This window comes from Cuculus canorus, chromosome 8 (genome assembly GCF_017976375.1).
Source record: "Cuculus canorus isolate bCucCan1 chromosome 8, bCucCan1.pri, whole genome shotgun sequence".
NCBI lineage: Eukaryota > Metazoa > Chordata > Aves > Cuculiformes > Cuculidae > Cuculus > Cuculus canorus.
The window spans coordinates 21,095,727-21,120,255 of NC_071408.1; the positions used below are offsets into that span (position 1 = coordinate 21,095,727).

Here is a 24,529-nt window from a genome sequence, read left to right on the forward strand (position 1 = left end):
TGTTTGTGCTAATTCAGTGTAATATTTTGTAATAATACTGTTGTTACGTAAGTGCAGTAGGAGTCCATAGATGGTATGGCAGAATATCCAACTCAAACCTGACTATTTCAGGAAGTGGTCCCAATTTAACTGATGCTAATTGAGGCCATGATCTCCTACAGCAGTGAGAACTTATTTAGCAAATGTTTTGAAGTATCAGCCTGTGGTTTTACAGAAGTAAGGACTCTGACAGATCTTTCTTTTCTGTGTCAGTGACTTATTGTATAGACTGGAAAAAAGCAATTTATTGTATAGACTGGGAATATGCAATTTTCTCTTGCTTACATTGGATTAAAGGCGATGTTTTATGTGCATTAATCACGACACACTAACAGTTGCTGCAACAGGCAAGCTCACCTCTTTCTTCCTTTTGCTAGGTTGTGATACATGTTTCCATGCACTGTTTCCTGTTTTCTTTCTTTTCTTTCTAAATAACTCCTGCCCTGTCAGGTGCATATTTATTAGTTTTCTGGCAAATACTGTTCTCCATCAGAGGAATATAATTTCAAAGAAATGAAAGGGGCTATGTCTTGCCTATTTTCAACAGAGGTTTGAATCCATTGTCTACAATTGTATCTCTAAGCCAACATAGAAAGCACACACTGTTAAAGGAACAAAATGTAAGTCCATATGGCAACCAGAAAATGGACATTTTGGTTGAATGTGTGAGCCTGGGTCGTATTTACAAGCATCTATACCAACACTATTGTTATTGTCCTTACTCTGCATGCACTGCTTTTGGTTCTAGTTCTGGTTCTGGTTCTGTATGTGGAATCAGTGAGCATTGCTGCCTGTTCCTGGCTGTGGTCTGATGTTGCTACTGCGAAAATCATGATATACTTCAGTCAGCTCTCTTGGGGTGAGATCTTCTCATATGGTTTTGCTTTTGAGGATCAGTTTCCCCCTTTAGAATTTTTTCTTTTTTTTTCTTTTTTTTAATACCAAAGATAAAGCAAAGAGCAGGCATGGGGAAGGAAAAAAGGGTATTTTTTTTTTTTATTGCTTTACTTGCTGTTTGAAAGTGTGAGGAAACTGAATTATACATTTCAGCATGACATTGAGGGATATGGAGAGATATCCTGATACGATTTCCTGATTACCTGTAACATTGCCTGTCTCTTTCTAAAATTATCCTAGTAGAGGCAGGAAATATCAGGTCTATTAGTGAAACGACTCTCCAGCTATTAGTTTTTAGAGCTTTAAATAGTCTTATCTCAGTGGACGTGTTTGCCCTCTGGCTCATCTATCACCCCTAAAATGTTTTATCAGCATCAGAAAAATCTCACTAAGAAGAATGTTACCCATTCAAGGGGCTTTCAGATACAGAAAATATTTAAAAAAAAAAAAAAGATCTTTTAAGGTCTGATATTATTTTCTGGCTTTTCAACCCTATTTCATAGCTCCTGCAGCACCACTTCCATAAATGCTCCTCACCAGCAAAGAAAGGAAATCACAATAGATTAAAAGAAAACCAGGTTAATGGGCAGCAAATCAATGTCCATTCAGCCTCAGACATTTGTGACAATAAAGGATTATGAAGAATTATTGCCAGGTACTAGCTGTGTGAAGACCTTTTGTGGCATCTTTTTGTTCTGTAACAGATACTTTATTAGAGGTCTAAGCAAAGCTCTCAGTGTCAGAAGCCAGTTGTTATTAGAAATAAACAGAAGTTACAATGCTGTAAGATGCTACGTTTTTTGTAGATGTTGTAGTATTTGCCATATTCAGATTATGAATGTCTTGTTTTTTCTTTAAAAAATACTCTTTCTATTTTGGAAATGAGTTTGTGTGTGTGTGTTAACTTGGGATCTAATGGAAAGGAGATGGAGACTAGAGATGGGGCATGATGGGGTTTTCTTTCTTTGTCTACTCATTACTGTAGACTCTGTCTTACTCTCTTCAGAGGACCTTAGAATCAGAGCTTTCAGAGTAGGTAAACCTGTGCCACGTTTGGACTGAGTCCCTATAAGGCATTATTTTTAGTGAAACAGAAGGCAGAAATGGAGACTTAAGCTCAACAAGGTGAGTTTTTTGTCTGGGGCCTTTCAGAGAGTAGCTCCTCCACCAGAGAGTAACTGTATTAGTAACAAAAATGATGATGCAACAGAATCAGCTGTAGTAAACATCTGAAAACATTCCTTAGGGTTTCTACTTGTAAATTCTACCATATATTTGCCACCTTATGTTTTTCATCATTCAAATTAGTGGGTGAACCTTCTCTTACCTTTGAATGAGCTGATTGTGTTCTTCTGCGGAAGGAAATGTTTTATGAGTTATGAAGCAGGGAATGAAAAGATTGTCTCAGAGAAGAAGAAAAAGAAACTCTTAGAAAAGTGCACTAACAGTACCATAAACAACTGCTTGCTGGCTCCAATATAATCTTTCCCAGGAAAGGCCTTTAATCTCTGATGTGTTTTACAGTTTTTCTTTGGACAGGAAAATGTCATTTTAAAAAAAAAAAAATCCTTGGTGAAGCTGTGCAGGTTTAATTTACAGGGAGCGAGGGGTCACAAAGTTACGTTGGTGTTATGAACTCCGCAAAGGATGTGTGGTGCTTGAAAGCTTGGTGTTCATGATGGACCCTTACTGAAGTTTCATTTTCAGGTGTGATGAAACCCACATTCAGTGATTTACAGTATTGTTAGCACTAAGTGCTTTGGGACTTAAAAACAGCTCAACAGACAGCCACAGCGATTACAGACAGCAACGAACAAGGATCAGGGCTGGGCGAAGAGGACACAGGCGGTGTTACAAGGCAACATTCCCACTGATCCATTTACCCACTAAGGCCCAAACTGCAAGGAGATGGAAAATAAGCTGTGGTGGTTGTTGTAAATTTTACATGTTAGATCTACCTCGTATTAAACCAAACTATAAATTATGTAGCAAACCTGATATTGCTTTTCTCTGAGAAATATGTTAACATGTAGGAAGTTCCATCTCTGGAGTCCCTGCTTGCGTTTTAACTAAACTTCTTTCCGCTAACTTGGGAGCAGCCATGATCACCGCTCAGATGTGCGTGGTGAGAGACAACAGAAGGGGAGCAGGTTGTTTTGAGATCTTCACACACGGGGATCACTGTCATGGTTTGCACTTATATCTAAAGAGTGCTCTGCGTATAATCTTAGCTTCTCTTTTGCTCCTATTGAAATATTGGATGTGTACTGCATTTCCCAGCCAGCAAAAGCCTTGCAGATGGAGAGGTCTTTCCTGTAAGTTGTTTTGGGTTTTTTCTGTCATGCATAAATTATTAACAGCTCAATCAATTGTGTCAATGGTTGAGCAAGCTGTGTCGCATCAGCTTGGGCTTGGTCTGGGACAAAGTCATTTGAAACAAAAATATATAGCAAAAAAAAAAAGGCAAATAAAAAGCTTTGAACAGTCTAAGCTATCTTCCCTAACAGTTTGCTCAACATGTCTAGAAATAAAAGGGTAGTTAATCACTGACTGCCTGTTCAGTAACATTGGCTTAAAAAACTGGCTGCCTCAAACACAATCTTTTTATTCGGAGCAGATTCCTACAAGGAATCAGTTAATGTGCTTCTCTGTATTAAATTTTTATCATCAAGCTGCCAAACTTGAAAGATGCAGCAGCCAGGAGCTGATTGTGCGGAGGCATGGCTCCACAGTCAGGATACTGTCATTTGTAAGCTAACCGTGGCCCATTAAGTGGTATAGCACGTGGTCAGGTAATGATGTTGAGGTTGTCAAGTTTGTTTTATATTAGTGAATATGATTAATTCTATATAGAGCATTCATCATTCCTACAATGAGCAAATGTATTTATTCTTTATATCATCTAAGGACTCAGATTTAGCCCAGGATGAGAGGCCGTGCTGTTAAAAGTCATTGTTGCACACAGTGCAAAGAACCTCTGCTCACCCTTGCAACAAGAGGAAGGACGGAAAAACAAAATGCTATTCATCAGTTTGTACAGGGAAACACAGATGCAGAGAACTTTTCTCCTTCTAAGATCCTACAGTAATAGGTTAAGACTGGTTAGAAGAAGAGAAAGACTGCTGTGTCTCGGCAATCAAAGAGAACCATACCTGAAGTGAGAAGCAGCAGAATGTGAAGGCTGCCTCAACAAGCAACTGAAGAAAAATTCTGCAAGGTTTTGAAGATCCTTATCTGACTTGGAAAGCCAAACTGAACTGGTGGCAATCAGTCCTTGGTAAGTTCTCTGCCCTTGTTAGCACCATTTAAGAGAGTGAGTGACGTAATAGCTAGAAAACACCAAGATGTTTAGTTTGTTACCCTGACAGGTCGTGTTTCCACAGGCTTTTGACTTCGGATGTGTTTGGCAGAGGATCTTTATGAAAGGGCCCAGCCAGGGATGAAGGCTTTCACTGAGCCACCAGAATGACTGTTGATGCTTCATGCTTGGCCTTCCTCTGTAAGGCAGGCATGAAAAGCAGAAATAAATAAATTATTTTGCCATCTACTCTATTCCTAGAAAGCTGACTTTAGTTTACTTATCGCTTCCTTCTTGCCAAGACTGGGGTATGTTTCATTTGTTGAAATATTCATTTTTTCCCGTCTCTTGAAAAGAGCATTAAAAATGAAAGCATAAATTGCTTCTAGACAGATATTTATTTCCTTCCCACTTGACTCCAGAAAGCGATGTGCTAACAATTGCAACATTTACCTTGTGAGTCTGCCAGGTGGTGGGTCATCTGCTGTTTACAGTGTAGAAAAACAACCCAGTAATTTGTCTTTCTCTACTTTTTCAAGCCCTTGCAGCAGACAGAATGGGAGTGGTGGTGGTTTTGAATCACCGATGGTACCTTGGAGCGATGAGCACAGCACACACCGTGTTTGCTCCATACCCTGTCAAACTGTTGCTGCTTTATGCTGTACTCGGCATCCTAACCATTCATTGCTTTGGGTAAGTGAATGCTTCTGAAGCCATGTCCGTGGGGTGATGTGGTAAACAGTGAAAATCAGTACAAACTCTCAGCTTTCACTTGGTATGGCACGTAACTGCTGTCCTGAGTGATTTCTGTATTTCTAATGAATAGCAAAAGACATTGTTTTGAAGTTAACATAGTGCAATGTGTCTGCCTTTAGAAAAGTAATCCCATTTGATAAATCTGAGACGACAAATTGCCACGGTTGTGTTGTAGCGTGGAATTCAGTTTGCAATAAGCAGCCTTCTCCCATGCTAGCTGCCCAACTGTGCTGGAAAGACAGTTTTATTTTCTTTGAGTACTTAAACGGCAAGAACCAGGCTGATAATTGTTTCTTTCTCTGCTGGCTCAGTAGATTTTGCTCTTTCAGAGGACTGCGGTCAATCAGTGGCTATAATCTTTCCATTCTAACTATATTCTTCCACTGTTCCCTGAACTTTGAGCTCTGATTTCATGCCTCAGTGAGCTGATGAGTTTTTGTATTTCCTGTATTCCATATGATTTTTAATATGCAGTAATGGGAGCCTCTTCCCAGACACTAAACCATATGTAAAGCTTCAGAGGATGCTATTGCTTGTCTTGGTGCAGGAATTGGGAACACTGCTGTGGTAGTTCACTTGTCAAAGTGGGTATGGAAAGAAACTAATTGTCAGTGTTTTACTAAAGCTTCCCCCTTAGATTAGGTGCTACAAGGAAGCATTTGTCTGGGATGAGAATTTAATCAGAAATACTGAATCTGCCAAAAGAGTAGGCAGCATTTTAGCTGTGGCGTTGCAGAAACCTTGGAGACAGTTGGCATGTGAGGGAGCAAGAGAGAGGCTGAGTGAAGAGCAAAGACTCACATTTGGGGTTCAAATTCATTACTGGGATGAAAGGGATTAACGGGTTAATGACTCTATTGTGAAGTGAGAATAGAGTCTAAGACTAATGGCACTGGCGAGCTTGAGAATAATAGCCTGCTTTGCAAAGGGAGGCACTTAAACCTGGTTTTCAAAAATGCTGAGTGTGTGCCAGCCCCTAGCGTTGCAACTGGTGTTTGTCATGGAGGTTTCTGACCTTAGAGCTGTTTGTACCAAAATGCTGTATGGCAAGCAACAGGGAGCAGTGGGACAAGGGCAGCAACTGATGATACAGATTTTGCTGCTGACTGCTTTGCCAAGTTATCTGGTAGGGTTTGCACAGTTTGAGATGAAGCCCACGTTGGTAGGACATGAGTTGAGTTTCCCATGCTGGCTAGATGAAATGTGTGTCCTGCGGTCACCCCTCCTGAGAGCTCTGCCAACTTAGTCTCGTGGTGCTGGTGTAGAAGACTGAGTCTACTTTGGTGCATTGACAAGTGGATCAGGTTTTGTACAGAATTAATGGCAGTATGAAATGAGTACTAAAATCTAGAGGTCAGATGGAAGATTTGCTGAGATCTAACAAGCCTTGGTTCTCCTTGGTGTGTAGCTTTGTACTGTTATAGGCCAAGTTACTCTGTCCTGGCATCTCAGTGTTTTTATGTAATGAAGCACTTGTGTTGTTAAACACAGTGGTAAAAACTGCATTCTGGTAAATGAGACCCTTAACCTCAGCAGCACCAACGAGAGCCTGGCCGACAGAAGGCAGACCCGGTCTGTGAGCAGCCTGCTGCAGCCTCGCGACTGTGCACTCTCTGCCTGGTCCTCGTGGAGCAAGTGTGATCCTTGCCAAAAGAAAAGGGTGAGTGTTTGTGGTCTACGCATGAAAGATGAGACACTGGGAGGCAGGACCTTGTCCAAGCCTTGTCTTTTTTGTCCATGGGGTTGGGCAAACAGTGAGGAGCTGCTGAGGAAAGCCCTGTGCAAGTGAGGCTGTGGGCTTTTGCTTTAAGGTGGTTTTAGTTGTTCAGCTCTTCACTCCTGGTAGCTCCAGTGGTTTCCAGGCCACCTCACAGAACTGAGAAGGTGTTAAGTCCAGACTTGGTGAAAACACAGGCAGGAAGTCCAGGCTTTGCAGGGACATTCTCTCAAACACAGTCCTCTTCTTCCACCATCAATGCAAAGCACCATCCCCGTTAATGGTCCCCCGTGAGACCTGGAGACACTCAGGATTAAGCCTCTCAGGATTAAGATGCTTTTTCTTGTCTGCCAACAAGCATTTTCTGTCTGAGAAGCCCCATCGAATGAAAGTAGTGATCCTGGAAATGTGAAGAGCAAAATCCTTGTTGCTAGCAGGACCTCTGCTAACGAGTTGGAGAAGCTGTTCCCAGGCTTAAGCGGGAATAACCAATGATGGGAGTTTGGAACAGTGAAGCTTTGTATCAAAGAGTTAATCTTAAAAGCTGGAAAGAAAAGGAGGGCTAACATATTGGACTGAGTAATTGACTGCTTCACAGCAGTCTTGTGGGCGGAAAAAAAAATCCCTAATGATACAGAGGGCCAAGTAAATACACTGACAGAAAATAACAAGGGGTGTCATTACCAGTGCTAATTGAAAGAGAGGAGATATAACTGAGTTCTTCCTTACTCTTGCAAATGCCCGCACTACCCTGTCAGGCTCATTTAAACAAACTGTCAAAGAAAAGCAAACTTTCCTTCATCCCTTCCAGTCCTCAGTTATTCCTTAGTAAAATTAGAACTGTTGCAGGTCAGAAACCTTTGAAATGAGGCACATTACCAGCATCACACTTCCTTGCTGACACTTGTTTTTAATATGACAGTACTCTTAGATCATATCTCCCCAACACAAAGTTTGTTTTTTAACTAGGCCAATATGAAATTCACAATTTCTGTACACTTGATTCAGTATTTTTTATTTCATCACAGTACAGATTTGCCCGCCTGGAACAACCATCTCAATTCAATGGAGAACCGTGCGATTACTCTGACAAAGAAACTGAAGACTGTGTTACAAATAATCCTTGCAGGAATAAAGTTAGATGTGAAGGTTTTGTGTGTGCAGTTACAGGTAAGAACCTACAGAGTCAGAGGCAGTGGTGTTTAGGTGGCAGCTCTGACACTACCACACTCAACTTTTTGCTTCTACAGGAGTTTGCTGGGCCGAAGAGATGTCAGGAGTTGATCCAGGTCCATCCATACTTATGCTGTGTTTGCATCAGTGATTTTGAGTGAGTCTAATAGCCAACATCTGTCAGTCTAAAGTGTGTCTTTAGAGTCTCCAAAAAGGAAATGAAGGCTCAGTTGTATCAGTAAACTCTGGATCTGACAGGAACAGGAGAACATGCACTTGGCATCCTTGACACATGAAGGGCCATGAAGGTGATCAGAGGGGCGGAGCATCTCCCATATGAGAACACTGAGAGAGCTGATGATGTTCAGCCTAAAAAAGAGAAGAGACCTTACAGCAGCCTTCCAGTACTTAAAGGGGGCTTACAGGGAAGAGAGAGAGGCTCTTTTTCAGCGAGTGTAGTGATAGGATGAAGGGTAATGGTTTTGGGCTAAAAGAGGGGAGATTTAGATTAGAGGTTAGGAAGAAAATGTTTACTGTGAAGGTGGTGAGACACTGGAACAGGTTGCCCAGCGAAGTCGTGGAAGCACCGTCCATAGAGGTGTACAAGGCCAAGTTGAATGAGGCTTTGAGCAACCCAGTCTAGTGGAAGATGTCCCTGCCTGTGACACGGGAGTTAGATCTCGATGATCTCTAAGGTCCCTTCCAGCCCAAACCATTCCATGGTTCTATGACACATGCCCAAGAGCACAGCAGATTATGATGATGGTCCTCATGGCATTTCCTTCCACATGTATCAATGGCTGATTAGTCAGGAACACTGTAAGCAGCATGGGAAGCAAGGCAGCAGTTAGCTGTAGCCAAAATTTGATCAGCCTTTGCTTTGCATTTGCACTGTGCTAGTGGAGAGGGAAGTGTGCAGGGAGCGGTGTGCTGGGGCAGAGGGAACTCAGCACAGGAGATGGGGCAAAGAAAAGTCACTCATCTCTGTCCGAGCTGGTGTTTTGGTGAGATGGAAAACCAAGAATTCATTAATTATGGTTGTAGAAACAGCCGGGGCAGGGGAGAATAATGCCACATACAAGGTCTGAACAGTCTTGCATGTCTGTTTGCTCAAAACTAAAAAATTTTACCAACAGAAAAAGTCTATCCATTTTATACTTTTAATTAGAGGTTTAGGGGTTTTTTTGCTAGATAAACAAGGAATTTTTAAGATTTTGAAAGTTTTGAGCAAAACTGAGTAGATGTAGTTATATAAAAATCTGAGGTTTCCTAAACAGATAGAGAAAAAATATTTTCCAGGTGGTTTTGGACAATGCACTAAAAGAGTATTTTATTTTGTTTCTAGACTACAAGTCAAGGACAGTGGTTTTGCAGTTGTACGAGTAAGCATGATAATAGATTGTTTTATGTGTAAATTTTCACCTTGGATCCTAGGGAGATGCATTACACGGAGGCTGTTCTGTAATGGGGATGATGACTGTGGGGACCGATCAGATGAAAAAAACTGCAAAAAAGTGTTTAAAAAATGTGACCAGAAGATGGAGGAATACTGGGGAATAGAGAATCTGGCAAAAGGGTAAGTCAGCGACCTTCGACCCTCCTGAGATGGTGTCTTACTTCAGGATAAGAATGATCTTATGTGTCTTCAGCCGTAAATATTGAACAGAGAAAAGCTGTAGTAATTGCTGGATCCTGGAGTTAGGATCCAACAGCTTTTGGGATCCTGATCAGCTTCCTGGTAGGAAATTCTTATTGACACCACAAGTCTTCCAGAGAGAGATGATGTGAGTAAAAGTCCCAGGTGTACCCAGAAGTACTTGTGCACGCTCCAGAGATCATCAGCTCAGCTTGAAAATAGGTACTGCAAGAGCCCATCCATGCTCGTGTTGCCAGAACTTGGTGAGTGAAGAAGGAAAGGTCAACATCAAATGTTTCTCTAATATCTGCAGGTACGTCTGCTTAAATTAATCAGTGGAGGAGTTTCAGTAATCCAGTTATTTTGCACAGATGTAAGTAAAGTTAGATTTTGGCCTAATTCAGTCTGTGAGGAACAGGAATATCCTAACCTTTAAGAACCAATAGACTACTTCAAACTGTGCTTTTGAAATAAAAACAAAGGAAGGTTTGTTAAAATCTGAATCACAGAATTGTTTAGGTTGTAAAAGCCCTTTAAGATCATTGTGTCAAACCGTAAGCCTACCAGTGCCAAGCTTACCACTAAAACATGTCCCCAAGAGCCACATCTGCACTTCTTTTAAGTACCTTCAGGGATGGTGACTCAACCACTTCCCTGAGTAGCCCATTCCAGTGCTTGACAACCCTTTCAGTGAAGTAATATTTCCTAATATCCAGACTGAACCTCCCCTGGTGCTACATGAGGCCATTTCCTCTTGTCCTATCACTTGTTACTTGGGAGAAGAGACCAGAATCCCTCGCTATGACCTCTTTCCAGTAGTTGTAGACAGTAATAAGATCTCCCCTCAGCTTCCTCTTCTAACTAAAGACTAAACAAGCTGAGTTACCTCAGCCGCTCTTCATAGCATTTGTGCTCCAGACTCTTCACCACCTCCTTTGCTCTTCTCTGGATGCGCTGCAGCTGCTCAATGTCCTTCTTGTGGTGTGGAACCCAAAACTGAACATGTTATTTGACGTGCAGTCTCACCAGCACCTCATACAGGGGCACAATCACTTCCCTGGTCCTGTTGGCAGTTATAGCAGTCTTTATAGAGTGACTTAAATCAGCATCTTGGATTACCTAAAATCTGAACCTGAGTATGGATTTGTATTTTTGCAGTGTATTGGTTTTGGGGGCGGGGCAGGGAGCAAGAATTTCTTGGGTTTCTTCCATGACGATAAGATATGGTGGAACTTGTGTCTTTTGTATGAGTGGGGTAGGATTAACCTGCATGCTAGCAAACCGCAACTTTGTTGGGATTAAGCTCTATGTCTGAGTTGATCCAGCTTTTCTAGGCTGGCTGCGGAACTTTTTGTAAGATCAAACTGTGTGAAAAGAGTTTTTTCTCTCCGCAGGAAAAAATGCTTTTTACATAAAAAAAGAAAAAATCGTCTTGCAAGGAAAAAATATAATTTCCTCCTTATTCTCTGGAGATATGGCTGCTGCAAATGTCATTGCTAATGCTTTGTACTTCTGAGTTTAATCAAAATTAAAAATTATGTTGGACAATTATAGGAACATGCTTCTCATCTCTTTGAAGCTACAATTGCTCAGTAATTTGCTTTTAGTGGACTTCCCTTCTTTTCAGATTGTTCTAAAATTAGAGTTAATATTTTACAGCTTCCCAGTCATTATCATGCAAGTCGCTCTCCCCAGAATGAAAAGCAGATCTAGCAGAGGCCTGGAACACTAACAGGGACACAACATGGAATGTTAGCAATCTATCTCTTTTTTTTTTGGTGGTTTCTTCTAGTGACTCATGTTACTATTTGAGTATGAGTTTGTGGAGGTGAGTACCATGTCCTCCGCTGTGTGCCACAAGGGTGATGTGAGGGTGTCCTGACTGAGCAACAAAAGGGTTTTCACTCAAAAGGATCACACCAGCAGCAATATGAAAAGCAAATGAGCCTGGTTTAATCACCTCATCTAAAATGTCTGCAGCGCTGCAACCTTTCTCAGAGCAGACAGGTTAAGATTACTGTCCATCATCAACTAAAATCAAAAGAAAACTTTCCAATGACTTCAAGGATTAGTGGTACAACTGCCTGTGTACCTAGACCTTGTTCCCTTGCAGTTTTCACTCACTGCTGGCTTCTGTTGATCCTTGACCAATCCAGCAGAGATTATGACTGATAAACCAGAATAAAGAAATGTGAGTTAAAGATCAGCCTGGACTGATGTAATGGGTTGACAAACCAGTCTTTGAAGCTCCTCTTGGATGCTGCTGCACTGCCATGGACATCTGGAGATACTTGAGTGGGCAGCCTGGTAGGGTGCAGGTTTGGTTGGTCCGGTTTGTTCTGCTCTTCCCAAAGAGTACAAGTGAAGGCCACATAAACTGCCAGTGCTGTTGGCAGTGATGCTCTGGTGTCATTCATATCTAGATGGTGAAAATTGCCCTTCTGTAATTTATATATTCATTGAAGTGTCAAAATTTTACTTTGTCTTTTGCTTTCTTGTTAGTCAGTTAGGTTTTTCTAGAGCAAATAGTTTGATCGGACAGTGAAGGAGGCAAAACTTTCTTTTGAGGTTTCAAAATGAAGCAGACCTCAAAAACAAAACAATGAGTCCTCAAGGAAGCAAAAAAAAGCTTTTGACTTTCTCAACCGAGTCATTTTATGTTTACCTCTAAATTGATGATAATATTGTGCTGTTATGTTTCATTTGCAGGTTAAACATCTTTACAAACAATTTGGAAGGCTTAGTTCTTGATCACAGGTACTATGGTGGGGGATGTTCTCCCCATTATATCGGGGACACAAGATTCAGAAAACCATACAATGTGGAAAGCTACACGCCAGAGGTATGTGTCAGATTGTCCTGCAAATAAGTACACATAGATATATTCCAATAAATTTAGTGTGCAGTACTGACAAAGCATCGTAACTAAATCATTTTACAAAGAATTACAAAACCAATGAGATCAAATGGGTTGAGGCTGAATTTGTCCCTACTTCTAGAACACCATAGAATCATAGAATCATTAGGTTGGAAAAGACTTCTTGGATCATCGAGTCCAACCATTCCTATCAACCACTAAACCATGTCCCTGATCACCTCATCTACCCGTCTTTTAAATACCTCCAGGGAAGGTGACTCAACCACCTCGCTGGGCAGCCTATTCCAGTGCCCAATGACCCTTTCTGTGAAATTTTTTTTTCTGATGTCCATCCTGAACCTCCCCTGGTGCAGCTTGAGGCCATTCCCCCTTGTCCTGTCCCCTGTGACTTGGGAGAAGAGGCCAGATCCCTCCTCTCCCCAACCTCCCTTCAGGTAGTTGTAGAGAGCAATAAGGTCTCCCCTCAGCCTCCTCTTCTCCAGGCTAAACAACCCCAGCTCTCCAACCTGCTTCTCGTAAGACTTGTTCTCCAGCCCCCTCACCAGCTCCATTGCGCTTCTCTGGACACACTCCAGAGCCTCAACATCCTTCTTGTGGTGAGGGGCTGAGAACTGAAAACAGGATTCAAGGTGCAGTCTCACCAGTGCTGAGTACAGAGGGAGAATAACCTCCCTGGCCCTGCTGGTCACACCATTTCTGATACAAGCCGAGATGCCATTGGCCTTCTTGGCCACCTGGGCACACTGCTGGCTCATGTTCAGTTGGCTGTCAACCAACACCCCCAGGTCCTTCTCCTCTAGGCAGCTTTCTAGCCAGACTTCTCCTAGTCTGTAGCACTGCATAGGGTTGTTATGCCCCAAGTGCAGGACCCGGCATTTGGCCTTGTTAAACATCATGCTGTTTGTCTCAGCCCAGCGGTCCAGGCTGTTCAGATCCCTTTGCAGAGCCTCCCTACCATCCAGCAGATCCACACTTTCACCCAGCTTAGTGTCATCCGCAAACTTACTTAGGGTGCATTTGATCCCCTCATCCAGGTCATTGATAAAGACATTGAACAGAGCTGGACCCAGTACTGAGCCCTGGGGAACCCCACTTGTGACCGGCCTCCAGCTGGGGTTAACTCCATTTACCACCACTCTCTGGGCACAACATCACCCAGCCTCCAGTCCAGTGGAACTTCCCCAGTCAGCCAGGACTGTTGGAAGATGATGGAAAGGGGTTTGGCAAGCACGTCCACCAGCTCCCTCCATATCCTTGGGTGTATCCCATCCGGCCCCATAGACTTGCGAGTGCCTAATTGGCCAAGCAAGTCTCTAACTGCTTCCTCTTGGATCATGGAAGCTTTGTTCTGCTCCTCTAGCTCCTGGGTATGTACACACAGGGAACAACTTTCCTTGTTATTAAAGGCTGAGGTAAAGAAGGCATTAAGTACCTCAGCCTTGTCCTCATCCTTTGTCATAGTTGTTCCCTTTGCATCCAGTAAGGACTGAATATTCTCCCTGGTCCTCCTTTTACTATTAATGTATTTATAGAAAGATTTTTTATTATGCTTCACCGACTTGGCCAATCTGAGCTCTAGTTGGGCTTTAGCCCTCCTGATTTTTCCTCTGCATGATCTAACTTCCTCCCTGTAGTCCACCCAAGATGCCTGTTCCTTCTTCCAAAGTTCGTAGACATTCCTCTTCTTTTTGATGCCCACCCATATCTCTCTGTTCAACCAGGATGTTTTTTTTCCCCACGGGCTCATTTTCCAGCAAAGGGGACAGCTTGCTCCTGCGCTGCTAGGATTTCCTTCCTGAAGAGTTCCCAGCCCTCTTGGGCTCCCTTGCCCTTAAGGACTGCCTCCCATGGGACTTTATCAACCAGCCTTCTGAACAGTCCAAAGTCTGCCCTCTTGAAGTTTAATGTGGCCGTTCTGCTAACCCCCCTCCTCACCTCACCTCGAACCGTCACACCCCATGCGCTCTGTGAACTTGGACAAGTCCCCTTATAACATCTGTGTGCACTGAAGTAGATAGCAATGTTCCTTTGGACCTTGTTAATGCAAAAACTGAGCCTAATGTTGCTGGTGCAATTTGTACAGGAGGGCCCTACAGCCACCCGCTGGGCATGAGGAGGTTAGTTTTAGGCAGAATTGTAGAACGCCTTGAGAGTCGGGCTGGAAAAGCTTTCCCTTGAGCAACAGTCTGGGATGTAACAGCACCCTGTGTACTTTGTCCAAAAGCAAAGGCACCTAACTCATTTCTTTGGTGCATCAAAGCTGTGTTTCACACATTATGTAGTTCACCTTAATGCTTCTGATGATATATTGAGGTATTTTTGAGCGTTGCCCATTAGGAAACCTTTTCCTCTTAGAATTCATGCTTTAATTGACACTTTTGTTCAAGACTTCACCTTCTTCATGTAAGATTGACATATTAAATAAAAGCCTGAGGTCCTTGCAGTATGGAGGAGATAGTAGCTTTCTGGCTGCTGTAAATCGAGTATTCTTGTAGTACGAGTGTTAATAATAATAGTGCTTTGCAATTATACAAGACTTTTCATCTTCAAAGTGCAAGCATTAATTCACAAGTATATTTGTATCTGTATTCCTTCCCCATGCTTCAGGTATACAATCACAGTGCAGGAAATTAAACATGTTGTTTTTGCTTTCCGTTTAGACCAAAGGCAAATATGAATTTACAATGACTGAATATGACTCCTACTCAAATTATGAAAGCAGTGTCCTGAAGGCAAAAGCTTCGCAGTCTAGCTTCAGCTTTGGCATAAAAATACCGGGAGTGTTTGAACTTGGTTACAATTCAAATGACAACAGGTTCAAGAAGTTCATTCAAAGGATGAAAAGATTTTCTTCAACTGTAAGCACTGCTCCACTTAATTCTCTGCTAATGCATTATCTGTATGTGTGCGCGTATCAGTTTGATCCTCCTCATCGGGTCAGCAGCTATTACTAGGATAAATTAAATCTTTCCTCCTGACTGGATTTTGTAGTTTGCATTGGTGAAGTGTTTACTAAGACCACAACACCGTTGTGTTTACAGCACTTGGGGGCTTTTCCTTTCACCTGTCAGCCAGGAACCGGACTGCCTGACCCCTGAAGTCAGCCGCAGTTGAGTGCAGTGTGTCCAGTGTCCTGCTGGGCATCCACATTTGGATGTTTGTAGTGAAGTCTCTGAAAAAAAAATAAACTAAGAAGAAGGTTCAAAAAATGGCCTTCTCTCAGAACTTGCTAGTAGGAGGTGCACAAGTGACACTCGTGACCGGGTCTCCATGCTGCACGTCAGCCATGGGATGCTGCGCACTTTGCCCTGTCGGCCGGTAAAAAGTTCTTACCACTGGTGCCAAAGCAGCCTGGCAGATGGGAGGTGAGTCGGTGCAACCAACACAGTGAATTCCCCAAAGGAATCTGCACAGGTAGAACTGGAGGTTAGGTAACGAACCTCAGAGCCCAGATTTCCCTCTGCCTTACGGATGAGTTACGGTGACTAATAGAGAAATTTGGGGTGAATGAAGGGCAAATAGTATTTTCTGCAGTTCCAGGAGTTTCTGCACCTGTACACACAGTCCAGAAATCAGTCTGGATGTGAATATCTCACACTTGAAAGGCCATCCTTCCTTCAGGTGGGTTCAGCAAGGCAAGAGCTGTCAATTTGGTAAATGATATTGCAAACAGTGAAGCCAAGCTGTTCAACTGTAGGGCGACTTTGACAGTAACAGAGAATGAAAACTGCTAGCAGGCCTTCCATGGGTTTAATTATAGACTAACACGTACCATTTTATTTCAACTGATGTGATCTATCTGCCGAGTACATCATTCACCAGATCAGGACACACACACAACACAGAATACGGATGGCAGAGCCTTCCCAGTCTCATCTGCAGAGATTTGGTCACAGCTGTGATCTGATGCACACTTTAAGCTGGCTGGAGATACTTTGATCTATGACTCCTGGGACTTGTTTATGAGATACAGTCTGAGGTAGTGTGCACCATCATTTGATTTCTTTTTTTCCCTCTGTCATGGCTGTAGACAAACCTAGCTCTTGTCAATGTTTTAATGATACCACTGATCTATGTCTCCTGTCATTAAAAAGTGCACTGGGGAATGGCGGAGTATTCCTTTTTGCTATTAAACTTGCATTTGCTTCCTGCAAAGAGGCATTTCCCATGGCAAGATCAGAGGTATATGAGAAGCATTTGCAATGGATATCCATAAAGAAGCCCAATCCTGCGTCTTTGTTTTGTTATTGAAGCTACAGGGTTTTACATTGAACCCACTCTTGTGTGTTTGTCTGGCTGGTCCAAACAACTGGACACTAAGTCCTTTGAACATGACAAAAGACCTTTTCTGCTACTAAATTCTGTGCCAGAAAGGGGAGATATAGTATGTATTGAGGTACATGTATCTATAGAGACATATAGTAAGTATGTTTGTGTTTTCTTCTGTCCTTTGAGTTTTGTTAATGGCATATTCTGTGGAAAATAAATATTAGTTTGGGTCAGCCAGAGAATTAAACATTTCATATATAAAGCATCGTGATTTCAGATGTCAGAATTTTTTAGGGAAGAGCTTGTGAGAAATGAAGGCTATTCAACATTATTAGGGGCAGAGCAGTCTTGTGGGATGCTGCCTGTGTCCTTGCATCCTGGGTCTGTCAGAGCAGCGCCTGGAGCCTGCTTTTCCTGATGTCCTAGTCATGGCCTGAGCCATCACCTAATCTTCCTCTCCTTCTTCCTTCATGCCTTTCTAATACCAACCAGAATCCTGATTTTCAGCGACTTTATCACTAAAAGTTCTGGCTTTGCTAAACTAAAAGATTCCCAGTTGGAAACTTAAATTGATAAATCCTGTTCAGCATTAATTGTTTAATAGCAAGTAACTACATGTTGTCACAAGAATGGCATCCCTCACTTCTTCTGGATTCTCTTGTGTTCCTGCATTTCATGTAGTCCAGCAAATTCATTCATGCCCGTTCTGAGCTGGCCGTTGCTGTTTATAAGCTGAAGCCCCGAGCCCTGATGCTGCATTATGAGTTCCTCCAGAGACTCCATCAACTCCCATCAGAGTACAGCTACGGGGAGTACAGAGAGCTCTACAGAGACTATGGGACCCATTACGTCACGGAAGCTACTGTTGGTGGCATCTATGAGTATACTTTAGTCCTGAACAGCAATGAGCTCCAAAAGGCAGGTACGTGCACCTGATGATTGTGAAAAAGCTTTGGGGCTAGACTTTTGGTGGGAAAACGTCTCTGCAGTTACCCAGTGATGGTTCGGGTCTGAGATCAGAAAAGGAAGGTGGTGGAAGAAGTCAACATCATCTCAAAGAAAGCCTGCAGGAAATATGGGAGTAGAAGTGCTTTATGGCAGTGAATAAAGAGCCTGATTCTCAAAGCACACTCAGCATCATGGGCTTCATCTAGTTCTTAAACTATGGGTGCCTATAAAAAAGGGGCCTCGTAGCAAGTATTTTAGACAACATGTTTTGGAGGCTGACAGGATGTTGAGATGAATGAGGATGATGTAGCTTAACATTTTTGTTTTCTTTCAAAATTTTCACCGAAGTTCGTTTTTCCTTTGCCTTTCAAATGACAGTTTTGGAACACCTTTAGCCTCAAGAGCTTTTCCTGCATGTAGGAAACTGTAAATAATTTTGTGGGTGACTGTTACGCCTGACATTGCTCTTGCTCTTTGACTCTGACTTCCTTTTTTGCAAGAAATGATGATTGTTGTGTAGGATGGAGCAAGCCATGTGACATTAATCAATAGCTGGACTCTTTTATGTATTCATTGGCATGGGAGTGAGTAACTGCCTTTGCTGTCTATTTGCGAAAGCATTTAGTGGACTCTGCTGTGTGTGATGCTCCGTCTGTTTGCTCTTCTGCTCCCTAGGAATTTGCTTATCCTGTAGTCAAATACAGCCCAGAGGGGCAGAACTTAGATTCAGATATTCAAAAAACAAACACTGCCCAATTTCTCAGCTGTTGGTGTGGCCCATCACAAGCCACATTTATTTGAACTAATCTGTATTATTGTTTGCATCAAAATACTACCTGTCCTAGATCAGCATCCAGCAGTAGTACCAGCATTTTCACACTATCCCCAGTACTGAGCTGGGCTGTAAGTATTGGGATTTGGTAGGTCCAGTCTGAGAATTCAGGTTTTTCCCTTCAAATCCATCATTCTGTTTGTACTGTCTGTGCTGGAAATCAAGTCTTCTTTTGCAGATTTAGTAGCACGGGCTCTGTCACATGGTTGGAGCTTTCACTTCTCTCACATATAATCCAGTACACCAAATGTGTCTGCAGTTCATGATTTGCTGCTTTCTGTGGGAAAGACAGCAGTAGACTGCCAGGTCTGGATTGTGCCAGGTGCTGGACAAGGATATCATAAAATAGTTGTTCATGCCTTCAAGTGTGTATCGACTACAGACATTATTTGGGCTATCCTGCATCAACCCAAAGCCCACTGCATCCTCTTTTCTGACATAGAAAATGGCCAATATTAGATGTGTGAGAAAAGCATAAGAACAGAACAGCCATAGAGTGATACCTTGCATTGCAAGCTCATGTAAATATTTGTATCATTAAGAAAAGGGTTTAACTAAAAGACTAAAAATTTCAGGGAAACATGGGAGATTGCAGCAGAGAAAGAAAAACAATCATAGACTCATAGAATGCTTTGGGTTGGAAGGGACCTTAAAGACCATCTAGTTCCAACCTCCCTGCCGTGAGCAGGGACATCCCACTAGATCAGGGTGCCCAAGGCCCATCCAACCTGGCCTTGAGCACTTCCAGGGATGGGGCAGCCACAACTTCCCTGGGCAACCTGTGGCTCACCACCCTCATTGTGAAGAATTTCTTCCTAATGTCTAGTCTAAATCTTCCACTTTCCAATTTAAAGCCATTCCGCCTCGTCCTATCACTACATACACTTGTAAAAAGTCCCTCCCCAGCTTTCCTGTAGCCCCTTCAGGTACTGGAAGGTCGCTATAAGTTCTTCCGGCAGCCTCCTCTTCTCCAGGCTGAACAATCCCCACTCTCTCAGCCCATTGTCATAGCAGACCTGCTCCAGCCCTCTGATCATCTTTGTAGACCTACTCTGAACCCGTTCCAACAGCTCCATATCCTTCTTATGTTGGGGATTCCAGAACTGGACACGATCCTCCAGGCAGGGTCTCACGAGAGCAGAGTAGAGGGGTAGAATCACCTTTCTCCACCAACTGGCTACATTGCTTTTGATGTAGCCCGTGATACAGTTTCATTTCACATAGATCTGTTAAATATCCAGAAAAAGGCTGCTTCTTATTTCCTTTTTTCCCCCAAAGGAAAAATATTTATCAATTCACATTTTCTGTGTATATGGACATAAAACATCCAACAGTTGTATTAAAACACTACAATTTTTTTGGTTTGTATTTAAGGTTATTCTTTGAGCGATGTCCAGAAATGTGCACAGCATGGTTTTAACATCGATGCAAGTATTTCTGTGAGGCTTGGAATAACTGAAGCTGGCTGTAAATCCCTTTTGAAAGAGATTGGAGGTAAGCATGGAACAATTCTGCCATTGAATTTCTAGCCTTTGTTATAGTGAAGAGAAGATTTCGTGATCATACTTGCCTGAAATTTTCCCCCACTTCCTCGCAGGTACTTTTGATTCTGTTGGGTAACCTCAGCTAAGCTTAGCAGAGATGTAGATATCTCAAAGCTTGGGGTTTTTTTGCAAGGTTTTCCTTGCTGGTTAGAGAAGAAATATTTGCTCAGTGTTCTAGGGAAACAGGGACAGATCGACTGTTACCTGTCTGGCTGGTTCTGTGTTACCAATCCACCCACCTCCCAAATGAGGAAGGCAGGGAGGTAGTGGTGTTATGGGAGCCTCGGGGGACATTTGGGAAAGTGGGGGTGTGCAGTGGGAGGAGGGGGTATCTGAAGATATGCAGAAGCAAACGGGCAATGTTTGTGGTGGTGAGGAGTTCAGGCTGTGGAAGGACCTACAAGCTTATTTCTTCTTACAGGGAAGAAATTTGGGAGGAGAGATATAGGTAGGGTGCAGGAGAGGAGGATTGTAGTGTTGCTGCGTGGGAGCAGGAGCGGCATAGGACACACAGCACGGAAACTCAGGCTTCAGGTGTGAAACACTTGTAGCCTTTTTCCGTTCCTCTCTCAGTGGGATGGGTCGTATACAGGGGTGTTTTGCTGTGAGCTTATATCTCATCTGCAATCCAAAAAGACATACCTGAACAGAGCCAGCCACTTTCTGAATGCATTTTTGCAGACAGCACCTCTGAAAAACAGTTTGTGGAAGATTTCATCGTCCTTGTTCGTGGTGGAGCAAGTGAACACATTACCACATTGGCTTACAAAGACCTGCCAACGGCTGCACTCATGCAGGAGTGGGGAGATGCTGTGCAGTACAACCCTGAAATCATAAAGCTAAAGGTACCTTATCCATCTCTTCATTCAGCCTCACTTAGCTGAATGCCTTGGAGAACTCTGTGTTTAAATAAACTGAATTTAAACAAAATGAAACCACACAGGGAAATTTCTAGTGCAAATAATAGACCTGTATTGTGCAATGGGTATTCAGAAGGTCGAAGGCGTGATGTGTTAAAAAGAGTTGCATGGCTGAAAGTACATGAATTAAACAGGTCAGGCTTCTGCTTTACCAATGTCTCGCTTATCAAAAATAGGTCTGGCAGCATTTATTTTACAATAACTTCTTTTTTTTCTTGCAATTTCTCCTGTCTTCCATAAGCACCAGTGGTTATTTAGTAATAATTCTCTCTGGTTCAGAAGGTCAGGTGGTTCACCATGTATGCCTGGCTGTTTGTGCAGCAGAGCTAGACCTTAAACGTTTGAGTTAGATTTTGAAGAGTTAAGGTTTTTGATCCCAAAGAGTTTCAGAACTGGAAGGCACTATAAAAGTAGAAAGCAAGCAGAAGTATATAGCAGTTCTGCATCATCATTTTTAAGGTCCAAGTAAGTTCATTCTGAGGGAAAAGTACAAAGGCACAAGAGAGTGTCCTTTTAAATAGGAATTTTAACTGGTGGTGGTAGAAGTTGATTTTATTATTGAATAATTGTTTTGCATGGTAAAATTTAATTTTAGGCAAAAGATATTTATATTTGTAAAAGGTGTTTGTTTATCATTGAAAATTCTGAGGTTTTTTTTTTTAAAGATAATTTCCAAAAAATATGAAGCAAAGCAAAAATCAGTTTGGAAGTACAGCCAGTGCCTGTCTGATGCTTGCTCAGCAGAGACGGCTTTCCCAAGCCCCTGGTGTGCTGTGAATAGACCTTCCAGAAATGCGCTGGGAGGTCTCTGGGCAGGAAACAACATCAATGCAACCCTCCCCACTAGATCCCACATACAGAAAATGCTCCCACAAGAAACTGCAATGTTCTTTGTCTTGCCTGGCATTAGTGACCAGGCTGCCCAGTGAAAAACCCCAGGCGGATGTAATTTGGATTTGGTATCTATAATCCTTCATTTCCATACCAATATCCCTGTGGGGCTTGAAGATCAAAAGTACCAGCAGAGTGTGACTAAATATCAGCCCAAGAATGCTTAGTTAGGGAAAAGTAAAGCAAATCAGTTCATAAATCTTCTGCTGAAGGGACTTGGCAGGTCACTCTTAGTGTATTTCCTCATTTATATAATCTGAATTCAAAAAGCAAAATATGAATCACAGGTAATTGATGAAGTGTGGATGTAAAGCAGCAGGAAATTAGCATTTTTTTTTTATTGAAGCATACTTCTATTTCTTGTAGCTAGAGCCTGTGTTAGCAGTAGGGTGATCTTTCATGCTTACTGTATTGCCGTGGCCTTTATGGCAGGCATCTCTATAGCAAGGGTGGGAATTTGGGATGGATTCTCTGATGACACATGCCGATATCATCCCACTGGCATTAGTGGGTGACTGGCAGTATTAAGACTGAACTTTTACTTTCTTATGTTTTCAGAAAAAAAATAAATGAGCAGGCCAAAGTCTCCTTGATCCCTACTGCACATTCACCGTTTTCTTCACTCCCTTATCTTCTCCCACCAACCCCATCTGTGGTGTTTGCAGATGAGGATGATGATCTTTTCTCTTCTGAAGGCAGCAAAACCCCTTCTTGGCTTCATAAAGATAGAAATTAGCCTTGAAATGCAGAAGTGGTCAAGCTGAACGTGGAGACGCAAATGTCTGTGACCACATGCCTCTGGCTGTGCTGTGTGGCTCTCCAGGGAGGGAAGGAGATTTTTGTGGGTGGGTTTTGGGGATCCTTTCTCAATCAGAGTAACAGAGCCCTCAGGAAACGAGCAAATCTGGTCTTAAAATGTCAATAATAGGAAAATGCATTAGAAAGGATTTAATGAAACTTCCATGAAACTTTGTCCATTTCTCAGCTATATGGCTGTGGTATTTTGTTACGCATTTGCAACTGCTTTGGTGTTGTAAACCTAGGGAAGGATCCCTCTTAAGTATTCCTGGCATCACTACCTTGTTGTTCATGAGGTTTAAGGCAATGCTAATGGGAAATGTGGAGCCTGTACCACAAGGCTTTAATTTTCCTGTCCAGCTGTGCTCCCATGGAGCCCTGCAATGCTCACATCATCTTGAACTTGGAAACTAATGCAGTTTCTTCCCTCCCTTTAGGCAGAGCCTCTGTATCTGCTGGTGGGTCCAACAGATTTTGCTAATGCAATGGCAATAAAAGAAAATCTGCGACGGGCTCTTGATGAGTTTCTGCTGGAGACCAGTTCTTGTCGCTGTGCTCCGTGCCACAACAATGGGATCCCCTTTCTGCAAGGTAGAAGGATTTTGCACCTCTTCTCTGTCTTCTAAACGAAATGAGCTGGGAATCTGTGGGGAGCAGGGAAGTTTAGCGAGTAATCTGCTCTTTAGTGTCTCCTGTCATTTGTCTTTCAGGTAATGAAATATATTTTTTAAACTGGTCTATTTGTAGAGTGCCATGGGTAAGTAAAGACAGCAAAGTCAAGGGAGTGTATCCTTTTTTGTATCCTTTTGTATCCATCTGTATCCTTTTTGTGGAAGAATTTATTCCGTCTTGTTTATGTATTTAAAAAAACCTTGACATCCTTAAGTCTCTTCCTTTGCTTTTAAGATTGCTTCCGTCCTCCTCCTAGAGAAGTGACTACTGTCTCAGCATTAATTAGTGTTTGTAAAAGTGTTTTGAAGATGAAAAGCACCATATAAGTGCCAAGCAGAGTTATCACTGTCACCTCCTCCCATTTCTAAGAGAAGCTGTCCTCCTTTGTAAGCAGGCTGTGATTTAAAAAATGAAGGGGAAAAGTGATCAAATCGAATGAAAACTGCACTGTCTAAACAGAGATATATGATGTGATGAGAGCTTCTAACAAAGGGACCATTTTGTCAAGTGCCCAATTCAAATCTGCATCTGCGCAAGTCCTGATGAGAATCATTATCCTCTAAATGTACCTAATGCAGAAACAATCCCTTCAGGTACCAGCTAGTTGATTGTAGCATTTAAGGAGTTCGTCTCATGATTACCCTTGTTTAAATAACTTTTTAGAAGCTGAGTCAGGTTGGTATTTCATTTAGAATCTTCTCAACAAGAGGTTTTAAATTACCATTATTTTCCTAAGTGGGAGATCTCTTCCTGGTTCCTGCCCCGAGATGCACACTGCAGTCCTGGGCAACTCGCATGGGGTTACATGGGCTTTTCCTCTGGCACAAAATCTTAGCTAGGATGCTCCTGTCCCAGGAGCTGTGCTCATTCCTGATGCTGCAGTTTGCTCTACCAAGATACCTCTTTCAGAAAGGAGCAAGGGTTCCCTTGGTTGCTGAATTACTGCAGTAATGTAGCTGAAGTTGAGAAGCAGCAGGAGCAAGGGACTGGGGAGGTGAGAGAGGTAGCAGGGTAGTCACAGCTCTCCTGTTTTATTGCTGTTTCATACTTTCACCATAGGAGAAAAACGCTGATCTCACTTCACTAGCTGTCCCTTCCTCACAGAAGATGAAGCACTGAAAAGAAATGTGTGTCTGCAGGCAAACGTGTCTCCAAGTCTCTAATCCCACCATCTCTGCTTACTTCCAGGAACCAAGTGTGAATGCCTTTGTCCCCTTGGCTACAGTGGCACTGCCTGTGAGATCAGCAAGAGGAAAGGTAA

At 42.5% G+C, this 24,529-nt stretch overlaps 1 protein-coding gene across 5 annotated transcripts in view; it reads left to right on the plus strand.

The window, feature by feature from the left end:
- The first annotated feature begins 3,570 nt into the window (after positions 1 to 3,570).
- Positions 3,571 to 24,529, plus strand: part of C8B (complement C8 beta chain) — a 28,508-nt gene continuing 7,549 nt past the window's right edge. For 3 of the 5 annotated variants that reach the window (XR_008450997.1, XR_008450999.1, XM_054073084.1), the window contains exons 1-12: positions 3,575 to 4,213; positions 4,774 to 4,927; positions 6,524 to 6,650; positions 7,736 to 7,877; positions 9,315 to 9,456; positions 12,226 to 12,358; positions 15,055 to 15,252; positions 17,345 to 17,585; positions 19,818 to 19,937; positions 20,669 to 20,832; positions 23,034 to 23,187; positions 24,457 to 24,525. Coding sequence is in view for 2 of the 5 variants with exons in the window: in XM_054073084.1 (XP_053929059.1) it covers positions 4,791 to 4,927; positions 6,524 to 6,650; positions 7,736 to 7,877; positions 9,315 to 9,456; positions 12,226 to 12,358; positions 15,055 to 15,252; positions 17,345 to 17,585; positions 19,818 to 19,937; positions 20,669 to 20,832; positions 23,034 to 23,187; positions 24,457 to 24,525 (1,627 nt within the window). In the remaining 3 variants the exon portion in view is untranslated. The other 2 variants (XM_054073085.1, XR_008451000.1) reach the window with 2 other exon arrangements.